This window comes from Equus asinus, chromosome 5 (assembly GCF_041296235.1).
Source record: "Equus asinus isolate D_3611 breed Donkey chromosome 5, EquAss-T2T_v2, whole genome shotgun sequence".
NCBI classification, from domain to species: domain Eukaryota; kingdom Metazoa; phylum Chordata; class Mammalia; order Perissodactyla; family Equidae; genus Equus; species Equus asinus.
Window position 1 is genome coordinate 54,405,462 of NC_091794.1, and position 27,914 is coordinate 54,433,375.

Genomic DNA, 27,914 nt, shown 5'->3' on the forward strand with positions numbered 1-27,914 from the left:
TGCAGTGCCTTGGGCTTACATGGGGCATAATGGATGAACATGCCATTGCTCTATCATTAATTGCTCATTAAAACTTATGTAATCACAATAAAACATAAAGAAAAATTGTGATATGTTAATAGCATAATATATTATATGTTTTTATATCTTAATATATCAGTAATTAAAATAAGTTAGATGTTTTTTGTGCTGCAAGTTTTCATGTCGTACACACTGTAGAGAAAATTAGTGTGGAGATGTGAGGAGTAAATTACAGAAACAAATTGGAAGTCATACCATTTTAAATACGTGATCTTTTTATTTTAAATATGCTTAAAGGTTAATTTTCAAATTTTTGCCTTATAGAACAATAATAATTTATATGGCCATCAAACGTTCTTCATGTGCATTGAAGATACTTCCGGAAAGTCTTTTGGTGTTTTCTTAATGAACAGCAATGCAATGGGTAAGAGTAATTTATCTGATAATATATTCAAATGAGATTTAACTTGAAATGTTTTAACTGCTCCCTGTATTCTAATCAAAGATATCATGTATCAGAGGAAATTCTATTGTTAATGATTAGCGTGTGAAATTATTATAAGCAGGTTTTTTGGTTAGTGAGACAGTGGATTTTTGCATATCAGTGCTTCTATTTTGGGGAGAATATGCTATGTTGTGATCTTCAGGTACCTTTTTTTTTTTTCTCTTCAGATAAACATTGAAACACATCCATGCAAACGAATATTCCCATTCCTACAGCCTTATCTGTTAAGATAAGTTAATATGTCACTACAAACAAAAAAAAAAAAGAAAAGAAAAAAGAAAAAAGTCTATGTAGGGATTGAAAGAAGGAAGAATAGTTTTTTAGTTTATCATAATTCAAGTAATGTAGAATCCTTTGTTTCTTTAATATTGTGAGTACAATACCTACATTTAATACATGAATCAGTGATGATATAATGTTATAAAAATTTATAATGTTCCAGCAAGAAAAGTATATATTATCTGGCTATCTAGGCAATTGCTATGTTTTACATATAGAAAAATTAAATTAAAAAGCTTTGTAGTATTTTCTTAGAAATTAACGTGATAAGGTGATCATTTAGAGAAACTTCAATTAAAATAACTAATTGGCATTCGATTTTAGAAAGAAATCTTTTTGTTGTGCAAGGACTGATTGACTATCCCTTGCTCTGCAGTCTCCAGGGGAGCTTTGCCAGCCTCCGGAGAAGGAAACATCTGGGCTAGCCTGTCATAAACCTCAGACATGGTGGCATTCCACTTTTCTCCTATATTCTTCCTATCTTCACTGTCTTGTTTCATCTTAACTATTTAAAAATAGTGTAAACATTATATGGTTGACAGGAAGTAGTTTAAGTAAACTCTGTAATTATTTTGTCACTCTGCATATTTTTACTATTTACATATGTTTTCCAATTTTTATTTTGTAGAGATTTTCATCCAGCCTACTCCAATAGTAACTTACAGAGTTATTGGTGGCATTCTGGACTTTTACATCTTTCTAGGAGATACACCAGAACAAGTAGTTCAACAGTATCAAGAGGTGCGTTTCAGGTCTATTTTATGAAATCCTTTCCTACCATGCTTTCCTTTCAGCGAACATGCCCACATATTTAAATGGCTTTCTTTAAGATATCTGGGGCCTGTTAGCTAAATATATTTTCATATCTTATCATTTTTAAGATATGAGTAGGTGGTTTTTATTTTTCCTATACAATGAAGCTTATGTCTATTTAAACATCTATATTTCTGATATCAGATTGTTTCTTGCTTGTAGGCAGCTGAGTTCAGTTGTTGGATTTCTTTGAGATGTTGCATATTAAATCTTTACTTATTTATGACCTACTTTGGTGGAATAAAGCAAAGGGAAGTATGTTATCTTCAAGACTGAGGACAGGCAATGGCTGTATAGGTCGTACATCCCTGTGATAAAAATCCTAGAGGCAACTGAGTTATGAGGAAGGCTAGTGAAACTTGCTGTCAGTGCACAGTAGGTGAACTCCAGGAAAACTGGCTCCGGCATTCAGGCTTAGAAATGTAGATTTTGAGGCATAGTCAGAAGTCTTATGTCTAAGGTCACTGTCTAAGCAACTCTCATTTACATATTAAATAACATCTTAACGTGCCTGAGACCAAGATGGACCTTAGAGAGGTAAGGAATCCAGGGCTTACCTTGAACCTGATTTTAAAAGTTTCTTCCAAATAATTGTTCTCCTGTGACTGTTGGCATATGTAATTCCTGGTGTTATCATGGGAAAATAAACTATTTTTACTGGTATGTTATTTAAGGACATGACTATTTTTAAATTCTTGTTTTATTGATATATCTTTTGAAATGTAATTCTCATTTCCTAAAATGATCTCAAAGGAGAAGTAATTACTATCAAAAACTTTTTTTTAATTAGGGTCCAAAAACCTGAAATAAGAGTAGCTAGGATTTTACAAAATTAACTAATTTACAATGTCTAACAATCCTCAAGTTGCTGTTCATAGATGTGAATTTCAGAAAAGCACACAAACTTTACAGTCTCTGTAATATGAAATCATAATTACAGTGCTAGGCTGGCCTATGCACAGACTTTGTGTGTGGTTATCACACCATCAGAACAGAGGACAGCACATTTTTTGAAAGAATTTGATATTTGATTTGTGACATATTAGTTGGAATAGTTGTCTATTACATACTCAGAAAAGACTGTGGTCAGCAGTAGTTGCCTTTGAGTCACGCTTGACATGTGAATGCAGCATCCGTATGACAGTAGTGCACTTGCTTACATCATTTTGTGGGTACTTGATTGAATTGACTTGAATTTAAGCAATAAAAGACTAGTGTAGAACATAGCACCATTAATCACTGCTGCATTTAAATGAGGCTGAGATCATGTAGAGAGTAGGCAAAAGAAACTTTATTGTTTGAAGAAAAACAAATCATATTCCTTGTATAATCTAACCTATTAGTGGTCTCAATATGTTAAAATTTAAAATATAATTAATTTGAATGACCAGTTTTAAGACAATGTATGCATATAAAGTATAAAATGAATATTATATAAATTGATATAAGATTAATAAAATTTTACATACTTTAATGAAAAATAAACAAAAATAAATATATAGCACATACACGAGGGAATTTCAATCACATATCCAATCTCTAAAGAAATTTTGTGGAACATAAGATGTTTAAGAATAGATTTAAAAAATATTGACTTTTTGACAGTTTTATTTGATGCCAAGTTGTTTTTTAAACAAATTTAATGCTTAAATTTAAATAAAATGCAATAACCCAACATGAGTAGTTTTAACATAGTATATATTATACATATAATTATTAATTATACATAATATATTATTATATATTTGCCTAAGATTTTTAGGCAAATTTATTTGCATATTACTACATATAGGTGTAAACCAAAGAAAATTCATCATGCAAAATAAAGTTGTCTTAATGTAACCTAATACTCAATTTTTAATTCTTTCTTTTTTCCAGAGGAATATTGGCCCTGAGCTAAAGTCTGTGCCAATCTTCCTCTACTTTATATGTGGGTTGCCACCACAGCATGGCTGAAGAGTGATGTAGGTCCACACCCAAGATCTAAACCCGTGAACCCAGGCCACCAAAGCACTACATGCCAAACTTAACCACTAGGTCACAGGGCCGGCCCCACTAATTCTCAACTTTCATTGAAAAAATTTAATATCTGTTACACCCTTATTTCCACCTGCTAAATCATATTCTTTCTTGTTGTGATGAGACACTGATACTCGGCTGCGAGTGTGCCCTGGGCCTGCTTGGGCCCTGAGGGAGTGGCATGAGAAGGGGCTCCATCTGGCCCCTGGGGAAAGGGAAGAAACCAAGGCCCTGCATGTGAATGAGGAAAGTACCTGTGAGATAACTGGGTGAGAGCCCTGTCAAATATTTATTTTATTAATATTTTTGAAAACCAGGAGCAAAATCAGTGTCACAATGGAAGGGAATAGAAATTGTTTACTTTATGCATCTTTTCTCTTACATGATGACTGTTATTAATTCCTTCATTTGTTGCTACAGGAAGTGTGAGTGTGCTGGCACAATTTCCTTTTCCTCTTATCTTTGGATGCTATTCTTTTATTCTCTTCTTAACTTTCCATGCTGCAAAATATATCTTGGCAATGCTAATTTCTCAAGCACTAACTTTCTAAGTTTTTAACACAAAATAAACTGAAGATGAGTGACAAAACATAAATGTAAGTTTTTCATAAAATTATAGCAGAATATCCAGGACACATTTTAGAATGCAAATAACACTAAATCTTTGTTTAAAATTTTTAGTTAAACTTAAATGAATGTTAGAGATACAGCAAAATAAGAAACATATTAGCATTACTTTATAATGCTCTTTATTGAAACTAATTAAATATCCATTTACTTCAAGCTCATTGGACTACCAGCAATGCCATCATATTGGAGTCTTGGATTCCAACTGAGTCGCTGGAATTATAAGTCGCTTGATGTAGTAAAAGAAGTGGTAAGAAGAAATCGGGAAGCTGGCATACCATTTGTAAGTGGAATGAAGGTTTTGTGGGAATATATATCAAGTTAAATGCTGTCACAATAAGAAATGTAGGAAATTGTCAGGATTATCATATATATATGGATTATTAAGCTGCTTTTTAGCTATAAAGTACATATTAGGTCTATATGCAATGCCAAGACCTACCTGAAATTTTGAGAACTGATTATGAATCACACCTTAACAGAATACATGCTTAACTGTGAACAAAATCATTTCAATTTTTTAATAGACTTTATCCTTTTGGAGCCTATATACTTTTTAATGTAATAAAAACAATGTATTTTATGTAGAGTGTAAATTTTTGTTGTCTATGCAATGAATCCCATCATATATATATATATGTAGCATTACAATATATATATATGTAGGATTATGCTATAATAATAGCCTAGTACATATCCAGTGATCATCACTGAAACAAATGTGAATAATCAGTTAATGCTTTTCTACTTTAGAATTAGGAAAACTAGTTTTATAAACAAAATCATTCTCTTTAATGGAATAAAATTAATCTAAGTTCATTTGCTTTTTAATCATTATATTTTAAATACAAATTCGTTGTACTTAAATACTTTTTCAGTACTATTCAGTATATTTATTGAAATATACTCTGCTAATTTGCAGGATACACAGGTCACCGATATTGACTATATGGAAGACAAAAAAGACTTTACTTATGACAAAGTTACATTTAGTGGGCTCCCTGAATTTGTTCAAGATTTGCACGACCATGGACAGAAATATGTCATCATCTTGGTATTGACCGATTATTTACTAATACATTTTCAGTATTTACACATTTGTAAGTTATTAGATTTTCTATAGTTTATTCTTTCTATTATTAGGACCCTGCAATCTCCATAGACAGACGTGCTGACGGAACAGCATATGAAGCCTATGAGAGAGGAAATGCACAAAAAGTGTGGGTAAATGAGTCTGATGGGACTACAGCAATTATTGGTGAGGTAAATCATTACATTCATTAAAGTCTTTTTACTCAGATGTTCTATTGTGCAACAACAAAGTTTTCATAAGTGTGTGTATTTGTGTGTGTGTGTGTGCGTATGTCCATATTGCTTTCAGATCTGGGTTTGATGTTTTGATTGTGTAGAGAAATGTTAGACAGAGGAAATACTCCAATTATCTCTAAAGAAGTTCTTGTAATAAGACAGATAATTTTTAATGCTGTACGCAATTAAAACTAAAGCTAAAAAATACTTTGTCATTACAAAAATTCAGATAATTTTATGCAAAATAATTGTATATGTAAATTGAGTACTTATGTACTGGGTATTAAGTTTCATGGTTTACATTTAATTTCACAATAAAATGATGAGATAGCTATAGTTAAAATTCTTGGTTTACAGGTGAAAAAAGTGAATTTGAGAGAGGTGGACTAACTTTCCTAATATCACAGAGGTAATAAGCAACAGAGTCAAGAAACTAACTGCCTAGCTTCCAAATGCATAATTTTTAACTAGGATTAATATTTTTTTGAAGACAACTTTGTAAGACATCAAAAGCCATGATACCTAGATACATTGACTTGGTAATTCTACTTAAGTAATTTAGTCAAAAAACAAAAAAACAAAAAAACAGGGGCTGGCCTGGTGGCGTATTGGTTAGGTCACATGCTCTGCTTTGGTGGCCTGGGATTTGCAGGTTCAAATCCTGGGCCCAGACCTACACGCTTCTCAAGAGTAGCAGCATCCCAGAAACAAAATAGAGGAAGACGTGCACGGATGTTAGCTCAGGGCCAATCTTCCTCACCAAAAAAGGGAAGATTGGTAACATATATTAGCTCAGGGCTAATCTTCCTCCCACCAAGAAAACAGGAGAAAATATTAATTTATAGAAATATGTTTATTAGAGCATTATTTAAAATACTGAAGAATATCCTAACCATCACTTTTTATTACATTCACCAAAGTTAAAATTTCTGGTGAAAGTCTTCTTCAAATAGTTATGAGACCCATTAGGAAACAAAAACTGAATTTCATCCCCATAATGCCTATTAATATCTCACAGAGCACATTTTGTTAAGACGTTGCTCTGTCGGATATGGACAGATCAGATCAGATGGCCAATATGCACAACTTTGATATAAAACGATATTATTTATCTCAATTTATCTGAAATTGAATTTCTCTGGCCTAATGACATTTTTTTAAGTAATAAGCAAAATAATTTGAAGAAGCATAAATCATAAAGATGCAGCATAGTATGCAAAGTGTTTAATAGCATGCACTCAGATATGAGCTGCCTGGGTTTGAATTTCTTCTGTGACACTTATTAGTGACGTGACCTTAAACAATGTATTTAACTTAGCTGTTCATCTCTTTTCCCACCTATAAAATGGGTTTGATTTTAGTACTTACCTCATCTGTACAGTGGTGAGAAAAAGAGTACCTTCGTCCTAAAGTTCTAGTGAACATTAAATGAGTTAATAATTATAAAAATGCTTGGAATAGTGCCCAGCACTTAAAAAGTGTCATATTTACATTTGTTAAATAAAAAATAAATATACAAGGACTTTTTTTACTTGAACTTTTTGAAAGCAAATCCCTTTGGAAATGAACTAATGTATTTCTTTTCAGACAATAAATATATAGTTTTGTGTTTGTTTGTTTTTTAACCTAACCAACTAGGATGCCAAGAAATAAATTTAGGTGCAGTCAAAATAGCAGCCTCATCCCATGTTCTCATATTTTTCTCTTGCTAAATGATTCATGTTCTCATTCTTTTTTTTTTTTTGAGAAAGATTAGCCCTGAGCTAACTGCTGCCAATCCTCCTCTTTTCACTAAGGAAGACTGGCCCTGAGCTAACATCCGTGCTCATCTTCCTCTACTTTATACATGGGATGCCTACCACAGCATGGCTTTTGCCAAGTAGTGCCACATCCGCACCCAGGATCCGAACTGCGAACTGCAGGCCGCGGAAGCAGAACATGGGAACTTAACCGCTCTGCCACTGGGCCGCCCCCGTGTTCTCATTCTTTATTTTAACTACTGTCCGTTAAATTCATTTGAAAGTAAGCCTGAGATTATTGTAAATTTAGATGGCACATTGATCACATATACTTAAAGCAGTACAATATTATAACTTTCATATTTTTTTTACTATTTTTCTTCTCTCAATTAGTTTGAATTCTCACTTATTCATTTTCCATTTGACTTATGTGTATATGTGAATGATCTCTTCTTCTAGGTATGGCCAGGATTGACAGTATACCCTGATTTCACTAATCCAAGCTGCATAGATTGGTGGGCGAATGAATGCAGCATTTTCCATCAAGAAGTGCCCTATGATGGAATTTGGATTGTAAGTAGCGATTTTAAATCAGTGATTTTGGACAATGAACATAGAATTATTTTTACATAAAATAATTATTGTTTACCTGATATATTTTTAATGTATTAAACATAAAGTTAAAAGCTATTATAATAGTTTTCTAGAATGCACATCATGCTTGTCACCTTCATGGGGTCAGAAAAGAAAAAAAAACTAAAGACTGCAAATTGGGATTTTCTTTCTCCAGTAATACACTTTATAGAATAAATTTTATTTCTGTCACTATGGTGTTGTATCTTTATGACAAATCAATTATGTTTGAAAAACAATCAAGATTTAGAGATAAGCCCATAGTAGTGCAACTCTGAAAGCATTTATTAAAGTCTAAAATAGTCAAGCAATTGCAGCCATATAGGCCTGAATAAACCCTCACTCTTTAGAAATTTCCTTTTCAGTAAGTTATAGAATAAAACAAATCAAAAGTGGCCATAGGTTGTGTTTTATCTCAAGATAAATTAACAACAAACCACATCCTAGATATTGGTAAAGTTATTAAAGGAAAACACTAGTGTTTAGAAGTTTCTTTAGGGCTGACCTGGTGGTGCAGTGGTTAAGTTTGCATGTTCCACTTCGGCAGCCCGGGGTTCCCTGGTTCGGATCCGGGTGCGGACATGGTACTGCTTGGCATGCCATGCTGTGGTAGGCGTCCCACATATGAAAAGTAGAGGAAGATGGGCACGGATCTTAGCTCAGGGCCAGTCTTTCTCAGCAAACAAAAGAGGATTGACAGCAGATGTTAGCTCAGGGCTAATCTTCCTCAAAAAAAAAAAGTTTCTTTAGATAAAATTTCATATCTGTGGCTATTGATAGCCTGCTGCTAGGTTTATTGTATAGAATAATGCTGGATGGTAGTCAATGATGCAGTGTCGTTTGTTATGGAAACTATAACCACATTTGGGGAGTGAAACTACTGGGTGACCCCAGGATTCTAAATTTCAGAAAAAAGGTCTAATAACCCAGAGCACAGGAGTGCACCAAGGATTTTGTTCAAAGGTATTGCAACTGTACAGAATTTTGGAAGGAGAGATAGTGGATATCCTTGGGATAGCTATCATTTCTTTGGCTAAGTCCACAATATCTCCACTTTCCTGAAGAGCTCATTATTCATTATTTTAATTATCTGTTTAATAACTCATTTACTTGTTTTTTCAATCAATTATTTAGTTAAAAAATATTTGTTTTGCACCATCGATATATAAAGTATGTTGTGGGGAATACAAAGATAAGAAAACTGTATTTTCTGCTGACAACATGGAATTGAGCAAAAGATTAGCATAATCTTCAGGATTCCTATGATGTAGAGGAATCAAGATGGAGAAGTTTTAGTTATTTGACACAAAATCAGTGAGGTCACAATTACAACATCTAGCTGCTACTGGAAGTAACAAAATAAACGCGCACTATTGTTGAGTTTTGTTTTTAATTCTAGCTCCAATTTCAATTGTATTATTTAATTTATATCATTTCGGTATCCATGTATTCATTTTTTGTTCCTGCTTAGAAAACAATTTGAATCCACTAGAGCAGAGTTACAAGTACAAATGATACTTTAGGAACAGTGAAAGAGCATCTGACTGTGCTACAGAAAGAGAGAATACTCCATTTTCTACATCCATTGAAGACTGAAATACCTGATTAATCTCCAAAGGGAGGTGGGGAAGCGAGAAGGAAGAGCATCTGCGAAAGGCAGAGTTGTTCTGTTACTAACACAGAAGCATTTTGACTTATGCTTTAACAAAAGAAAAAAACTCCATCATAATTAGTATGATTTCAAAGCTCACTACATATCACAGAATTAATACATACTATGTATAAGCAGTGGATATTCTGCTGCCAGCTATCACTTGAATAACCAAATCTTACAGCTAAATTGTTTCTCTACTTCTTTCCCTATTTTCAGATTATTTTTTGATAGAATAATATACAGTAAAAATATGTTGTTATTTAATTGATAAAATTTTATTTTTATGGCAAATTTAAAAATAGTTTTATAATTTACTAGATTTCTAATTTAGATTTTATGCTAATGTCTTTGAATTTTAAGTTTAAATATTAAAATCACTTTGGAAATTGATGTGAGCTTAATTTTCACTGAAAAATAGATTTTTGCATATAAAGATATACTTGAATTCTCTTTTTCTGCCCTATTCTTGAAGAAATCTCCAAATCCTTGAGAAATAAGAGCACACTACTGAATTTGGTATAATTAAGACTAAAGCTGTGATTTCAAAATAAAAGTGTTAGTCAATATCTTTAAAATTCAAAAGTATTTCCATTTTTCTGAACAAATAGGCATATTCTTATGATCAATTTTTGTGGTTGTTATAATTTGATTCTTAAAAATCTAATACAAAATTGTACCATAAAGAAATCTAATAATTTAATATACGGTACTAGGAAACTTAAGATTCATTGAGAAGATACATCCACATGCATTCATATATCCAAATAACTGGGGGCTTACTTGGTTTTAGTCTCTGCACATTTTATGGGATTGTTATAAAAATTAAAGTATTTAAAAATTCTTTGAAAATTAAGACTATTTTTATTTAGATTTAGTTTAAATGTGAAGTTATGAAATGCCACCAGGTTTTTATATATAGTTTTCAGTGGATTTTAAATAAAAGAAGCTTCAGAAACATCGGTAAAAATGATGCTAACAATCCCTAGAAATAATCGTTACTAGACTTGAGATTATTTGAATGAAACTTGAATATCTGTAGGTGTATTTACTACTATCAATCCGCTGAGATCTTTGACTCGTGACTTACAGTGCTTTGAATCTCCTGATTGTAATACTGAAAATACTAACCGAATTCACTTGTACATGATGTTAAATAAACGTAGCATCACTTAAATCATTTGGTTAAATTAGAGAAGAGTATTTTCAGAATTTTCAAAATGGCAAATACACAAAATACACTAAAAGAGATACAAGCAAATTCTATTAAATTAAGTGTAGTAAGTTTAATCTATTAATAATATAATCTTGCCAAGCATACAAGACATTTTAACAAAAGATAATCAAATCTCAAAGGCTGTATTTGTTGTAAAATATGGTTAAAAACATATAAAAGTGTTTACTTTTTCCTTTACTAGGTTAATAATTTATCTGCTGAAGTACAGAAGACTTTTTCCCCTTATGTTGTGAACTAGTAGAATTATCACATTCTGATTTAATCCTTTTTACCTGGTTGTATGATAAAACCATTAAATATTTTTGATCAATCCTTTCATGTGAAATCAATGAAATTTTTGTTAAACATTATTTTTATTGTTAAATTACATAAATGATGTCCATTTTGAGTTAATGTTGGAAGATTCTATGAATTTTATTTCAAGTTTGCAAATACATGAATTATGGAGAAGAACATTAATTTCATAGTTAAATGTTTTGCCATTACATTTTCTCAGTGAATATTATATACAAGAGTTGTTAAAATGGTTTAGAAAAAGACACTTCAAATTTAAAATAATGTGACTCAGTTCTCAATTACGAATGTCAACAGTTTGAAGTTGTTTTTGAATTTAATTTAATGGGTGAATTCATGAAGAAAAAATACTTAGGTTTATCTAAAATTATTGGTTGTGTAACTATAGCATCTTTTTGTATTAATTTTACTGGACATAGGAAAAGAAAATTGAATATAATATTCCAGGTAATCTCAATAAAATATCCCCAATGTATACTTTGAATAACTACCTCCTTTCCCTTCTTCATGGTTCTTAAGAAAACATTTGGGAAATGAAAGCATTTACCTTTTAAAATCTGTATCACAGTAAGAAATGTATTCTTTTTCTCCCTCGAACACCCTAATTTCTCATATTAATTCCATCTGGGCATTATATGGATAGGAGAAGGGAAGAGTAATAAGGAGAATATACTTCTTCTGAGGAAAACAAATTTAGCAAGGACTTGACTGTGAGGCCTTTGTGAGAGTGTAGAACATATTTCAGAGATGTGGGAAATACGGCTCAAACATTTATAGACATTCTTCAGTGCAATTAACAGAGGAGAAAGAAATATATATTTCTTAAGCCTGTGTCGCATGACTTTATGTACATTATTCTTTTTAGTCCAAAGACTTGATTTAACTGGTTATAGTCACAGAACTAGTAAGTGACAAGTTTGGGACCTGGGTTTACATGGCAAGAAAATCCATAAACACAATACCCTACAACTCTTTCTCCAAGAGATGTTTAGGTCACGAGTTCTCATGAAATGGTCCAGCAACCCTAGGGTTCCCTGAGATTCTTCTAGGGATTTAGTAAGGTCATAACTTTTTCTTAGAATACTAAAATGCATTTTACCTTTTTTTCTCTTTTTTTCTCTTATGAGAGTGTAGGAGATGTGGTCTAGGCAAAGAGTGCTGTGCCTAGCTGCTAGCGAGGCACATCATGGAAACTAGACAAGTGCCAGCAGAAATGAACAAATTGTGTTGAATAAATAAGTGTGTACAATGAAACGTGTACAATGAGAGACTCACAGTGAGAAGATTGGTATAACTATTTACAAAAGACTGCTGCTCAATACTTGTAATTAATGTTTTATATGTATAATTAAAACTAGGTAGATGAAATACATTATGGTTGTATGCAATCCCTGAATTCCATCTAAGATATTTCTATTATCTAGTATATACATTTATGCAAAAGCTAGTAATACTAATTTTTTCAGCTTAATGACTTTTCCATCCCTAGAGGTACAATCAAGTAGTGAGTATAGCTAAGTAAGTTTGTTTTTAGGTTGATAGCTTATATTTGTCTTCTAGGAGTAAAAGAACATCATTTAACGCATGTAAATAACATATTTGCAAACATTTAGAAAGTTTCTGATTATATGATTGATAATTACTCAAAATCTACTCTTCTTCATTTTATATCTATTCAGGACATGAACGAAGTTTCCAGCTTTGTTCAAGGTTCATTGAAAGGATGTGATGTCAACAAACTAAATTATCCACCTTTTACTCCTGGTAAATTGCATTTGGTTATCTACTTACTATTAAGTGAGAATAACTTTCCTTGTTGACTGGCAAATTCGAGCATATATTTCTAAATCACAAACTTTAGCATAATTTTAAAACCCTGAAACTAATGTCCTTTTTTGTTTTACTTTTGGCCAAAATATTTGTGCCTAAGAAAAGGAGCATCACTTTAAATTTTGGTATAGCATATTGATTTATCTTTACCATTGATAAATTGCCAGTGATTAAATAATTGTCTGTACCAAACTTGAATAGTTATATCTCACATATTCTAAAAAAGATGTTTTTCACTATTGAAAGTGGGTAAAAAATGTAACCAAAGAAAAAGATGTTATCTTAAGGGACTAGATCGCTATGAGAATCTGAAGAAAGATGAAAATAATTATTGCAAGACTATGTAAGCTTGGAAATCAAAGCACAATAAAAAACTGAAAAGCAGAGATTTGAGTGGTTTGTAATTGTGTAATAGGTCTACAGGTGTAAAATTAGATTATATATAAATAAACTAATCTACTATAAAACTTAATTGGTCTATAGTCATACGATGCACAATATAGATGCGTATATTTCCATATTCATTTTAAAGGCTATTTTCTCCATGGATTCATTCACTATTGAAGTTAGGAAGCAGAGTATTTATTAGTGTAAGTGTAAATCTAATGGTTAATCAACAGGAGTGTAGGATGGAGACCTAATTGGAACTTAGCTTAAATCGTTGTCTTGCACTATTTTTAAGCTAAGTATGGTATTACATAGCACATCATTTAAGGATTATAAAGTTTAAAATGGCAAAATACCTCTTAAGAAATGTTTATTATGTATTTTCTCTAAGATATTCTTGACAAACTCCTGTATTCCAAAACAATTTGCATGGACGCTGTGCAATACTGGGGGAAGCAGTACGATGTTCACAGCCTCTATGGATACAGCATGGCTATAGCCACAGAGCAGTAAGTACAATTTCAGTCAGGAGCCCTTTCATATTTATTCTTTAGAAATATATTTGGTAATTTACTAATATGTTTGGAAAATCACAAAAGTAAGAAAGGAAAGAAACATAATATTTTCATGGTAAAAAAATTAGGACATTAAGAGTATCAGTTCTTTTAATAATATTCATGAATTTGAAACTTCGTCATCAAGAACTACATGATGTATGGATTTACCTGATTCTTTTTTAACTCATAGATTTAAATTATCCTTCAAAATTTCGATTCAGTTTGCAGTCTCTGAATATAATTGTGTTCTAAGCGTCAACTTCACAGTTGGCCTGGGAGAATGTTACTTCTAGAACGGCTTTATTTTTCAAAAACAAAAGTTTCAATTAAGATGTAGTTTTGTATGCAGTATCTCCCAAAGTAATTTTCTAATGCAATGTGTTACTTGTATATAAAAAAGGACCATGATACAAAACAAAGGAAGGAGACCATCATATGTTAATTGCCTGCTATTTTCCAAGCATTATATAAGGACCTATAACGCAATAGTCAATAAAACCCAGATCCCAGTCTCAATAAATTTTTAATTTTCTCATAATTACACAACTATTGTCAAGTTTTAATTCAAACCCATGTTTGTCTGGTTCCAAATCATACCATGATATCAAAACTTTTACATACTGTCTTCATAGTGTTTACTTCACTTTTAAAACTCAATAGAGCATTATATTATTGCACTGTATAAGTAAATAAATTCTGGAAGGAAAAAGTAACACTATAGTTCAATTTTATAGAGGTAATAATATAGAAAAAGCCCCTGAGAATACTATTATATTTTTACTAAGATAGTCTGGATAATTTTATATACTGAATTAAACTTTTGTATCTTTTCTTGATTATTTCCTATTTATGGAAAAAAAATTGTCAATAATACTCAGATACCAATAGAAGTGAGATGAACAATGCTAGTAGTTGTGGATGGTGAATTTCTAGAAACAAACGAAATAAAATGTCTCTCAAATATGTAAGTTTTATCTTAACATTACTTGTTAATATTTGAAAATGTAGACATTAATATGTAATTAGCATCATTGCACCACAAAAATATGTATTGGCTTCAAGTTCAGATAACTATAGTTTACATTATAAAAGGATTTTAATGAGTTTAAATCGTATATTTCAAAAACAAATGTTGAGTGGATACAGAAAGGCACCTCTTTATTTAATTCGGTAAAGTCAGTCATTCAAAGCCTGAATCACTGGTAAAAGAATTCCTTTATCTGTGTTTGATCAGAATGTGTGTAAATAAGTAAATATTGATAGCTCAAAACAAAATTGATATAAAAGATTGCTAAAATAGTTCCAAATATTATAGCTTGGCTCTACTAATGGTAATATATGCATTTGAAATTAAAATTTTAGGATTTATAACTATCACTATTATTTTAAAACAAATCTTACTCATTACTTTGATTCTATTTTTAGAGCTGTACAAAAAGTTTTTCCTAATAAGAGAAGCTTTATTCTCACCCGGTCAACTTTTGCTGGATCTGGAAGCTATGCTGCCCATTGGTTAGGAGATAATACTGCTTCATGGGAACAAATGGAATGGTCTATCGCAGGAATGCTGGAGTTCGGTTTGTTTGGAATGCCTTTGGTAAGCAGTTTCATACAATGTTATTTATAACATTATGAATTACACTTAATTTTGTAATAATATCATTTTAATGATTTTTGGTAAAATGATTAAAGGTATGTCACAGAAAAATTCGATCTTTATTCTCAGGAAATTTATGAGAAAAATAAGAATATGGATGATGTCTATAACATTCAGTATTAGAGTGGGAAAACAAATGAAGAAAATTCAATCAAATAAAAATAACTCATGAAACAAATATCACTATAAACAAAGCAAAGAAAAGCTTATATAATAAAAATAAAGCACCATATAAGATGGTAGGGAAAAATTCAAATACACTGGTAGTAAAAGTCAATGGTAAAAATCTAAATATATTTATAATATTATATTACCAGTTTGGATGAAAAATAAGCTAATGCTTTGTATTTAAAAGCTAAAATATAAAGATAGAGAAAATTTCAAAATTTTAAAAGCAAATAAAATTTATACTAGGAAATTCTAAACATAAGAAATCTGGTATTTGTATCAGGCCAAAAAGAAGTATGCAGCGTTGATGTTGAACACTAAAGAGAACTACTACGTAACAAAATCAATGTAAAATATATTATGAAGTTACAGTGATTCATTTATTCTTTCTTTGATATGCACTAAACAAAACGAAAACCAAAAACCAACCAAACAAAAAAAAGCTAACACACCAACACACATGAGTCTTGAATTTGAAAATTAAAAAGCATATTAGCAAATAATTCATGAGTCAAAAAATAAACTGAGTGGAAATGGGGGAAAAAACCGTTATAACTGAATGCTAACAATTGTACCTCAGAAGCCAGCCTAGTGGTGTAATGGTTAATTCTGCATGCTCTGCTTTGGCCTGGGGCCCGGGGTTCACCAGTTGAGATCCTGGGTATGGAGCTACACACCACTCGTCAAGCCATGCTGGGACAATATCCCATGTAGAAGGACCTACAAGTAGGATATACAACTATGTACTGAGGCTTTGGGGAGGGAAACAAAAGAGGAAAACTGGCAATAGATGTTAGCTCAGGGCCAATCTTCCTCACCAAAAAATAAAAACATGGCTTTAAAATAAACAAACTATTGTACATCATATCAAAACTATGGGATATTGGCTAAATTGGTACTTAGAATATTTATGTTATATAAAATATATTAGAAATTCTTATTTACAGCCTTCAATAAAGAAAGGCTGAATAATAATTCAGTGAAATAATGAGTGAAATGCATGAACTAAGAAGAAGGAAAAAGAAATACAGAATAAACCTAAAGGAAGATGTTGGTAATGAAAATAAGAGAAGAAATTAATGCAATGAAAGCCAAGTCTCTAGAAAAATTTACACAAAGTACAGAGGTGACATTTTGAAAATTTGTCTATAATTGAACAATTTATAGAAAGTTTCGTCCAAAAATGGAGGGAAAAAAGCAATGGTACAATATATTTTAAGATGAGGTGTTCTATATTATAGCAAAAAATTAACAAAATATAACCAGGAGTAAATATTAAAACTAAATTTTGGACTGTTTTTGAGAAAATTAAATAAAGATATACCATGTTCATCAATAAGAAGCCTCAATAGATTAGAAACATGCATTTTCCCCAAACTATTATCCAAATTTAGTGACATTCCAATTTAAACTATAAAGGAAATTTGAGGAACATAAAAGATTATCCTAAACTTCATATGAAAGACAATACAAATTAATTAAGAAAAGAGCTCAAAGAGTCGCCCTACCAGATAAAACAGTAACATAACACAATGGTACTTGACCGTAGACATTCAAATAGATTAAAATAGCAAAATAAGACACAGGCCCATTGCATTAATGGACAATTGTTGAATGATAGCACTATCACCATAGATCAGTTTGAGGAAAGAATCAACTATTCATATAAACAATGGATTATCCATTTAAAAAATAAAGTAAAATGGATCCATGTCTCACACCATACAAAAAAATTAATCCCAAATGGATTAAAGACCTATGTGTGAAAAATAAACTTAAACATTTTAGAAGAAAATATAAATGGGTGAATTTATGACCTAGGGCTGGGGAAATAATTTCTTAAACAGAACGCAGAAGGCAAAAATAATAAAGAAATATGTATAAATTTGACTACAACAAAATGAAAACTTCTATTCATGGAAAGAGTATTGCAGGGGGCCAGCCCAGTGATGCAGTGGTTAAGTTCGAGTGTTCCACTTCGGTGGCCTGGGATTCACTGGTTTGGATCCCAGGTGCGGACCCATACACTGCTTGGCAAAGCCATGCTGTGCCAGGTGTCCTACATATAAGTTAGAGGAAGATGGGCATGGATGTTAGCTCAGGGCCAGTCTTCTTCAGCAAAAAGAAGAATATTGGTGGCAGATGTTAGCTCAGGGCTAATCTTCCTAGGAAAAAAACCACAGCATTTTAAAAAGTTAAAAGTTACCTGAAAAACAAACAAACAAAAGTTACCCACATACTAGGAAATTATATTTTCAATTCATATCGCCAGTAAATAATTTATATTCAATGTAAAGTACCTATAAAATCTATAGAATGTAAAAACAATAAAAAAATTATCAATGGATATAAACAGGCTATTCTATAGAAAGAGAAACCCACATAAATTCAATAAAAATATGACAAAATTCTCAACTTCTTTAGTAATAAGAGAAATGCAAGTAAAAACTTCGGTGAGGTACATTTCATATACATAGGTGGTAATAATTAAAAGTCTGAAAATATAAGGAATTATCATGAAAATGGAGCAATGGGAAATTTCATGTTCTGTCATTGTGCTTTCAAATGGTTACAACCAATTTTGATTAAACAATGGACATTTCTGGTAAACCAGGAAACTAATCATATGTATATACATATGTAATCATTGAATATGAATAACTTTTTTACATATTTACAAAGAAACCTATATATAAATGTTGTAGAAGCATTTTCATAGTCATTGGATCTGACACAATAAAGAACTAGAGCCACATTAACATAACAATCACACAAGGATAGAGCTTTGAGAAAAAAGTGGAGTGCAATGTAATGCATACAACGTGCCATTTATATAAAGTTGAGAAACATGCAAAACAATGTTATATATTGTTTATAGATATATATATTTAGAAAAATAAAAATACTTTTATAATTTATAAATTTAGCAAATACTAAATTAAGCATAGAAATTTTTTCTCAGGGTCCTTGAAGGAAGAGAAATGCAATTTTATATGGGTACACCTCTGGCAATGTTTTTTACTATTTTACTCCTACTGTAATACATTGTAAATGGGAAAATCAAATCATGGGAAGTGAATTTTGGATTAAGAAGCAACACGTTTTAATAATACAATTTCACCTTCTACATTGACTTAACAATGCTTAGATCAAAGAAGAAAAATACACAAGGTTAAGAAAATGTATAAAGAGACAGTGAAGAAAAGAGTGTAAAATAATGCAACTAGTGGCAAGTATGTAGCAAAAATGGAAAACAAATAAACTAGGTTAAGGAAGAGTATATGAAGACAGCGAAACAAAAATATTGTAAGTAACGTAAATTAATCAGTCAATGCATAAAATGTGATGCTCTGGGAAAATTTGAGGATCTTCACACTATAAATAATAGATATATTTGATATTTAGGTTGGAGCAGATATCTGTGGATTTGTAGCTGATACCACAGAAGAGCTTTGCAGAAGATGGATGCAACTTGGAGCATTTTATCCGTTTTCTAGAAACCATAATGCTGATGGATATGTGGTAATTGCTTCTTGTTCTCCATATTTTGAGATCAAACATAATCTTATTCTTAGCAACGTATTTAAATTAATTTATCTAGATGAGACAAAGTCTGAAAATTTGTAGCATAATTTGTAAAGTTAGAGACCTCATCTCAATGCCTGTAAATATTGTGTACATAAAAAATTGCCAAATAAGCAAATCATAAGGTAGTCACAACATAAATGTTTTATTTAAGCCTAAAGCATATACAAGTTTGATAAATCACAGTATTTTAAATTAAATCCAAAGCTTTCTGAGTCTGGATTCTTGGATTCTAATGGTATAAGTTACAGGTAACTTTTCTTTAATAAAAAATATAATATCAAGGATTTCCAGGTTTGGTTTCATTAAACGAAACACAAGAAAATAAAGACACTTGCAAAGGTGGTTGAGTCCAGAGTCTTTCTATAATAAGTAAAATTGGAATGACAGATTGGAAAAAATAAAACTAACACTTTTAAAACATGCATCTGAATTGCTAGGCACAGAAGCACAAGAATACTGAGCTATTCTACCAGCCCTGAGAATTCAGCATGCTGTGGCCTCTCATAGGCACGTTTTTTAGAGGGAGTGGGGAAATTAGGTGAAATTGTTAAGTGAATTAAGTGCCTGTTGGTTAAGAAATTATTCACTGTTCACTTACTAGTTACACATAGGGCCTTAATTCTGTTTGAGAAGAGGGACAATTGCTCAGAGGTCAGCCGGGAACAAGGCATGATAGAGCAGAAGTTAAAGGTATAAATTGGATATTAGTCACTTCCTAATCTACCTAAAGCCAGCCCTGGAGGTCTAGTGGTTAAGATTCGATGCTCTCTCAGCTTGGGTTCCTTTCCTAGTCAGGGGAACCACACTACCTGTACGTGTTGTCATACTGTGATGGCTGCATGTTGCTGTGATGCTGAAAGCTGTGTCACTGGTATTTCAAATAGTGGACAGATTTCAGTGGAGCTTTCAGACTAAGACAGACTGGGAAGAAGGACCTGGCCTCTCACTTCCAAAAGAGTTGGCCACAAAAGCCCTATGAATAGAAGTGTGGCATTGTCTCATATAGCACTGAAAGCTGAGAGGATGGTGCAGAAAGACTGGGCAGAGCTCTGCTCTGCTGTGCACAGGGTCACTTGAGGGCGGAATGGATTCAACTGGCACTAACAACAAAGTAATCTACCTAAATGGTGCTTTCAAGAAATTTGTATTCATGGGAGGTCCAGATGCCAATTACATGATGCTCTGTTCATTTCTGTTCTCCAAAAAGCAGATGTCAAGACAGAATTAAAGACTTTAGAGATTTGTTGGTGAAACACTTGTGAAGGATAAAGGGGAGGAAGCAGGAGAAGAAAAGTGGAGGGAACCTTCAGATCACAATCCAGATCTGAACCTGGTGAAGATGAAGGCAAGGATGGAGATTTGATAGGAAGAGTTGTGTACTGCAGTCCAATTCTAAGGATGTTTCAGCCAGCTCAATGGAGTGATCACGGCAAAGTTGCCCATTGGAAGAGTCCTGTATCTCCTGGAAATGGGCCTGAATTCTATTCCCACCATGTTCATAGATTAGCTAGGATCAGCAAAGCGAAATATGTCTTCAGGGTAAACATGGTGGTGAATCCAGGGAGGCTGTAACTGATGCCCTCAGTTAACTTTGTTATCCATAGCAGGGGATCAAAGCAAGTTTGCTCACGTCACTGCACCTTGGCTGAATGGCTAGCTTGAGCTCAGCAGGGAGACTGTTCTTCAAGTTGCAAGCCTGCAGGCTGGCCAGGCAGCTGTGTCCCCTATATTCCTGGGACAGCAGATTATGTGGGCCTATCCTTCTACTGCCAATGTCAAGGCACAAGGTAGCAAGTTCTCAGGTAGCCCTTACTTGAATATGTCACATGTATTAAGACTCCATTGGCCAGTGTATGTCATATAGCTGAGCACAAAGTCAAGTGGTGGGGAAGTCCACTCCACCTTTGGTGGTAGGGACCACAAGATTGTGTTGCAAATGTTGTGGGTACAAAAAGGCAGGAAAATTGGCACAATAATTCAATCTACCACAAATAATATAGGTGAAAAATTCTTTGCGAAAAGATTTTTAAATTTTATTTGTGTGTATGTAAATAAGAAATATCTAATTTAAAATAAATTTAATTAAAACATATATCATGGGGGCTGGCCCCACGGCTGAGTGATTAAGTTGGTGCGCTCCACTTCGGCTGCCCAGGGTTTTGCCGGTTCAGATCCTGGTCTCAGACATGGCACCACTCAGTAGGCCATGCTGAGGTGGCCTTCCACATGCCACAACTAGAAGGACCCACAACTAAAATATACAGCTATGTACTGGGGGAATTTGGGGAGAAAAAGCAGAAAAAAAAAAGATTGGCAACAGTTTTAGCTCAGGTGCCAATCTTTAAAAAACAAAAACAAACAAACAAGAATATACCCAAATGAAAACATAAAAACAAGAAATATTTGCATACTTTGATGATGAATAGCAGTAATCTCAACCTTTTATAAACAAGCTAAAATATGTACAATTTACTTTTTAAAAATAGATTAAATGTTTCTGTTTTAATTTTCATTAACATATTAGCTTTCTTATTTCCCTTTCTCTTTTTATCCCATAGGAGCAGGATCCAGCATTTTTTGGACAGGATTCTCTTTTGGTTAGATCATCAAAATACTATTTGAATATTCGCTATAGCTTATTACCTTTCCTCTATACTCTGTTTTACAAAGCCCATAAGTTTGGAGAAACAGTAGCAAGGCCAATTCTTCATGAGTGAGTAGCATGTTTAAGAATTTTAATATCTTTTGAAGTACAATCAGATGTATATTGAAAAATTAATGGAGATAAATTAAGATGTCAGGCAGATTTCTTCAGCTCATTTTTACATTTGTATAGTTTGATGAACTGCAGAATGATACTAGTAAACATAATTAATTTGGTAAATTGGAAAAGATTAAGCTAGAAACGTGAGAATTGAATATAACTTAAAAGGAAACAGATATATAGATAGAATATATTGGGGAATCATATCAGTAATTATTAAATATAGAATTTTTGAAAGCATAATCCTGTATATATTGTAAAATCTAAATAGAGGTCAAGAATATACTATAATTACAAAAGAATTAATTGTGCTTGTCTTTGTAAATCTTGACGAAAGCATGAACTTTCCTTGAGAAATGACAAAAGACCCTTTCAAATCCAAGTCAAAATGGGAGTTTATAGGGGCTGGCCTAGTGCATACTGGTTAAGTTTGTGCATGCTTGTGTGCATTTTGGTGGTCCAGAGTTCGCAGGTTTGGATCTTGGGAGCAGACCTATACACCACTCATCAAGCCATGTTGTGGTGGCATTGCACATATGAAATAGAGGAAGATTGGGACAGATGTTAGCTCAGGGCCCATCTTCCTCACCAAAGAAGGGAGTTTATAATGAAAAAGTTTAAAGGGAAGAAAATAAAATATGAAAGATTTATGATACCTTATGAATATATCTTTCAGGAGAAAATGAATTAAACAAAATATTTGTTTATTACAGACAAAAAGTAACCTTTTCATATATGATAGATTTTTCTGTGTCCCAGATGAACTATTTTCCTCCCTCCTTCCCTTCATCCCCTCCTCCTTTCTTCCCTCTCTCTCTCCTCTCCTTTCTTTCTTCTTTCTTAAGTGTCAGATCAAACCATAGGATGTAAGAACTATGGATTCAAAATTACGTATCAAACAAGTAAAATTAAAGCAAATAATTATTCCCAGGGAAACCTGAAAAGATAAACCAAACAAGAAATATGGATAAATTTATTTTGCATCTTTAGATTGTAAATGTTGTCATTGTTCTTAGGTTTTATGAGGATACGAATAGCTGGATTGAGGATACTCAGTTCTTATGGGGCCCTGCATTACTGATTACCCCTGTCTTGAAAGAGGTATGTTTTACAATTTTAATGGTTGTTGCTTAAACATAACTTTGTATAACCAAATCCATGCTAAATGACAAAACATCTGGGTGATAGATGTTACTCTATAGACTGTTTCAGCCAGATAAGTGTTGAATTGAATTCTAAAATGGAGAGGAAATTTTGAAAAATTTAAAAATATTAAGTAGATTTATGCTTTTCAAATATGTAATGTATAACTGGAGAGAAGAAAATTTTATAAAATAAGTGTTTTTCTGAAAAAGAAAGCTTTATTTATGGAATCAAAATCAAATCTTATAGTAATAATGAACTCTCATTTAAGTAAACATAGACATTGAAATTTTGCTAAACTGTAAATAAAGGAGAACTTAAAAGCAAGCTGATCATATGAAAATTTTGAAAAGATAGTGGAGTGAGATATTTGGTTTTCCGTATTATTTAAAAGTCTATATGCCCAAGCAAATATACAGAAATGAATGTGTTCAAATTCACAATTGCCATGTAGATTATTACAATACAAGTGCATGCATGCATTATTTTAGTTGCCACAAATTAATTTCATCTTTGCTTTTGGTATAGTTTACATTATATTACCCAAAATGAGTAAAATAGCCTATTGATTATTGTTTATAGTAAATGTAGGAGTGTAACAACACAAAGGAAGTTTTTTCCTTTGACTATGAAAATCCAACAATATTTGATGTGATTCTCTTATGTTAAGTATCGAAGTAAAAATAAATAAATATAAATATATGTGTGTGTATATATATAAACATACATCCATATATATATATATATTATCTTTATTTTAGGGAGCAGATACAGTGAGTGCATATATCCCTGATGCTACTTGGTATGATTACGAAACTGTAAGTAACTTTAATATAATAATATACTCACAAGTATTATATTGTCAAACTTCTGTCCATGGAACTTAACTCTAAACACATAGCGTATCTATTATAAGTATTTCCGTTATTTTTATAAAAAAGAAGAATTACAAATTTGAATAATGTGTATAAATTTTGTTGCAAATGATTAATAGAAATTTATATTCTTTAGTATAAAGAGTTATAGTATTTATTTTTAAATTGTGGAAATAAAAGATCAGAAGCAACTTTGGAAATGAATGGTGACTTATTTTAATACTTTTTCTATTTTATATATCTATCTTGTTGCCAGAAGAGTTGAGTATTGAGCTAGTCTTAAGCATTTGTTTTTACATGGTACATTCAAACGTTTGGGAAAGGTTTTCATTACAACCTTGAAAAGGCAACATAGCAGCATTCATACACACAACCTATTTCTTTAATTAACCAAGAGTTTTTGAGAAGTATTTTAAAAGGCATTATTTTACATATCACATATATTTACTAAGCAGACTCTTTATTTTTATAGAAACAATGATTTTTTTGAAAAATTCTTTCTAAAGACATCATTAACTTTAACCCAAAACAAAGAATAAAAAATAGCGCTAATTAAGAATAGTGTTAATTATTGTACAAGGGAAATGTTTTCTCTGTTTGATTTTTTATTTTTTTAATTTTTTTATTTATTTATTTTTAAAGATTTTATTTATTTTTTTTTCCTTTTTCTCCCCAAAGCCCCCCGGTACATAGTTGTATATTCTTAGTTGTGGGTCCTTCTAGTTGTGGTATGTGGGACGCTGCCTCAGCGTGGTTTGATGAGCAGTGCCATGTCCGCGCCCAGGATTCAAACCAACGAAACACTGGACCGCCTGCAGCAAAGCGCGCGGACTTAACCACTCAGCCACGGGGCCAGCCCCTGATTTTTTTATTTTTTTGAGAAAGTTAACTTATTTTTCCCGTGCTTTTTTTGGAAAACTGAAAAATAAATGTTTTATTTAAAATTTAGAGAATGTATTAATATTCATTTAGATGACATGAATTGCCCATAATAAAAATTATTTCTATGTGTAAATTTTAATTCTTGTTAAATGTGGCTTAAAGTCTTCACTAATAACAAAAAATGTTTTTTACTTCCAAATAAGTTCCGAATCTTTTTAACTTCCAAAATCTTTACCTCCAAATTTTTAATTTTCGAATTTTAGGGAGCAAAAAGGCCATGGAGAAAACAACGTGTCAATATGTATCTTCCAGCAGACAAAATAGGATTACATCTTAGAGGAGGCTATATTATCCCCACTCAAGAACCTGCTGTAACTACAAATGCAAGGTAAATTGAAAAATAATTAACTGAAATCTGAAATATAATTCAAATTTTAATATTTCATATTTTTCTTAAGAATGAAAGATTGATGTTTAATTCCCCACCAGAAAAGATATTTTACATATGGAGGGAATTCTTAAATATAGCCATCACAGTTATAAAAAGAAGAATCAAATTATGTATATTATTATAAATTTATTAATTTAAAAGTGTACATAATTAGAATAGAAATTTATTTCCTATGTCAAAAATTTACTGACATTCTCTATAGAATATGTGTAATTAAAGGTAATTGTTGATTCTTAATAAAAATATGACATATTAAAGTAAGTTATATAATTAATAAAACTGTCAGTTGTTACATATTTGGAGTTTCAATACATAAATGTCACAGTGTTTTTCTTTCTGCTAAAATGTTTTAATTTTAAGTTGGTAAATGAGGTGGATATTTCTGTTTAGGTGAAAACAAGATAAGAAGTAAGTTTTTCAGTAAGAATAAATTCTAGAAATATTTTGAAAAAAAAAAGAAACTTGAAAATTCTGGTGCTCCATCTTGCAGCATTCATTCTGGGTACAAGGGCACAGAAGGTGTCATATTGAAGCCACTTATTTCCCCATATTCTGCAACACCCCAACAGAAAGTGACTCTCTGTTCCTTGTCCTGTTGTATCTTCTTCCTAACCTTAAGAATATTTGGAATTATATTGCTTACTTTTTCTTGTATGTGTTGTGTCTACTCCCCTAGACTATAAATTCCATGAAGGCAGGGACTTGACTTTCTACTTCTTTAGTCCCCAAACCAATAATAGTGTCCAGCCCCTAATAGGCTCACTATTTTCTCTAAATATTTGTTGAAGGAACAAATTCATGAGTGAATGAATGTGTGTTAGTAATTTAATTATTTTGGCATTCTAGAATTGAATATTTTTATACTGTAGCTGTTTCATGATTATGTTCTCAAAAAATTAGTTATACTCTAGAACTATATTGAACAAGAGAAACATGCATGTTGGTGAATGCATGCTGGAAAGAACATATTCTGTAGAGAGCAGTTGCCTGGACTGGATAGCCTCAGGGGCACTATTTTAGGTTTAAAAACCTATAGTAATAAATAACTAAGAAAAATAGTTTTATTGATCATGTCTCATTTCTCATGATAGAATTAGTTTCACTTATAAAATTATTAGAGATTCCAATAAGCATTTAAAAAAGATTTTTATATTGTACATTTCATTATTTTGTATATAAGATGTAGCCCTGATAAATCACAATTTATGGTTGATATGTAGCAAATACATGTTGAATTGAATATTCATAAGATATATTTAATTTTTCTTGTTCAAATTGAAATATTGCTATACTGCTTCAATTTTTCTGATGTCTTAGTCTCCAAGAAATTTTAAATTGTATTTATATTTATGCCTTTCATTTATTTTCTAAGTACATAAATTATTTTTCTCATTGAAAAATTACCAAGTATATAAGCATGAATTTTATTAATATCAATTTTATCATGTGACTGCAGAACTAGAAATCTGTTAGGTTGAAATGACTTATTTATAGGATATTTCACTATTTGTTTATAATTTTATTTATTTATAAATTTATTTTTAATCATATATGCACCCAAACTTACTTTACAGCCGACAGAACCCTCTAGGACTTATAGTTCCGTTAGATGAAAATAACACAGCAAAAGGAGATTTTTTCTGGGATGATGGAGAAACTAAAGGCAAGTCTCAAAGTGATATGCTTTTAAATATTCATTCTGTTGATGGGAGATTTCACCTTTCTTGGTATAAAGTTGTTGATGTCGCAATCCAATATACACTTCAGGATAGATTTGGAGAGGGCTGATAACCACTCTGAGTTTGTTATAACCAGCATTTCAATATATACATAGCTTACATCTGTTAAACATACCTAGGTGTTCTGGATGAGGTAATTAGTGAATGCCAAGAATTCTTAGTGATTTCTCAAGGAGCCCTCTCTTGGCCTCTGTTTTGATATTATCATGTGATTGCTGTGCTCGTATATTTTTATCTCAGAGCAGGCAAGGTCTCCTAGGCAATGGCCCCTCCTGCTCCTGATATCGACATCCTGTCTCCATCTGTGCCACCAGGTGACTGCACCTGTCTTAGGTTGCCTCCCCCTGGAGGTCTTACCGTCATTGGCTGACTGGCCTTCTCACCCTGGGTCACAGTTTGTTGGCAAGCCTCTTCCAGTGATTATTAAGCCTTCCTGCGTCGGGGGGGCTACAAAAGTCACATCTGTTTAAAAAATATCACATTTTAACTTTTAATTGCTGTTTCTTATCTATCTCAGAGTTTTAGTATACCTTATGAAATTAAGGTTATTTTACAAAATTTAGATTACTTTATGAAATTTAAATTAATTGTTATTTGAATTATATATATTTAAAATACTTAAAACTAATTTGCATATTGGTTCATTGTAAAAGCCTTCAACAAGTGTAGGTATCTTTGTTTATTAGATTGTTATTTTTAATTAGCATAGTTATTAAATTCACAGATATACAAACTGAATCATATTTT

The 27,914-nt window shown here is 31.8% G+C and overlaps 1 protein-coding gene across 1 annotated transcript in view; it reads left to right on the top strand.

Annotated features, from left to right (window-relative positions):
• Positions 1-27,914, top strand: part of SI (sucrase-isomaltase) — an 87,493-nt gene that overhangs the window by 12,308 nt on the left and 47,271 nt on the right. The window contains exons 8-22 of the mRNA XM_070509554.1: positions 346-445; positions 1,434-1,546; positions 4,422-4,547; positions 5,187-5,318; positions 5,408-5,527; positions 7,771-7,884; positions 12,806-12,890; positions 13,735-13,852; positions 15,326-15,497; positions 19,131-19,247; positions 21,872-22,026; positions 23,094-23,178; positions 23,982-24,038; positions 25,241-25,365; positions 27,003-27,091. Of these exons, the coding sequence (XP_070365655.1) occupies positions 346-445; positions 1,434-1,546; positions 4,422-4,547; positions 5,187-5,318; positions 5,408-5,527; positions 7,771-7,884; positions 12,806-12,890; positions 13,735-13,852; positions 15,326-15,497; positions 19,131-19,247; positions 21,872-22,026; positions 23,094-23,178; positions 23,982-24,038; positions 25,241-25,365; positions 27,003-27,091 (1,708 nt within the window). The remainder of the gene's footprint in view (positions 1-345; positions 446-1,433; positions 1,547-4,421; positions 4,548-5,186; positions 5,319-5,407; positions 5,528-7,770; positions 7,885-12,805; positions 12,891-13,734; positions 13,853-15,325; positions 15,498-19,130; positions 19,248-21,871; positions 22,027-23,093; positions 23,179-23,981; positions 24,039-25,240; positions 25,366-27,002; positions 27,092-27,914) is intronic.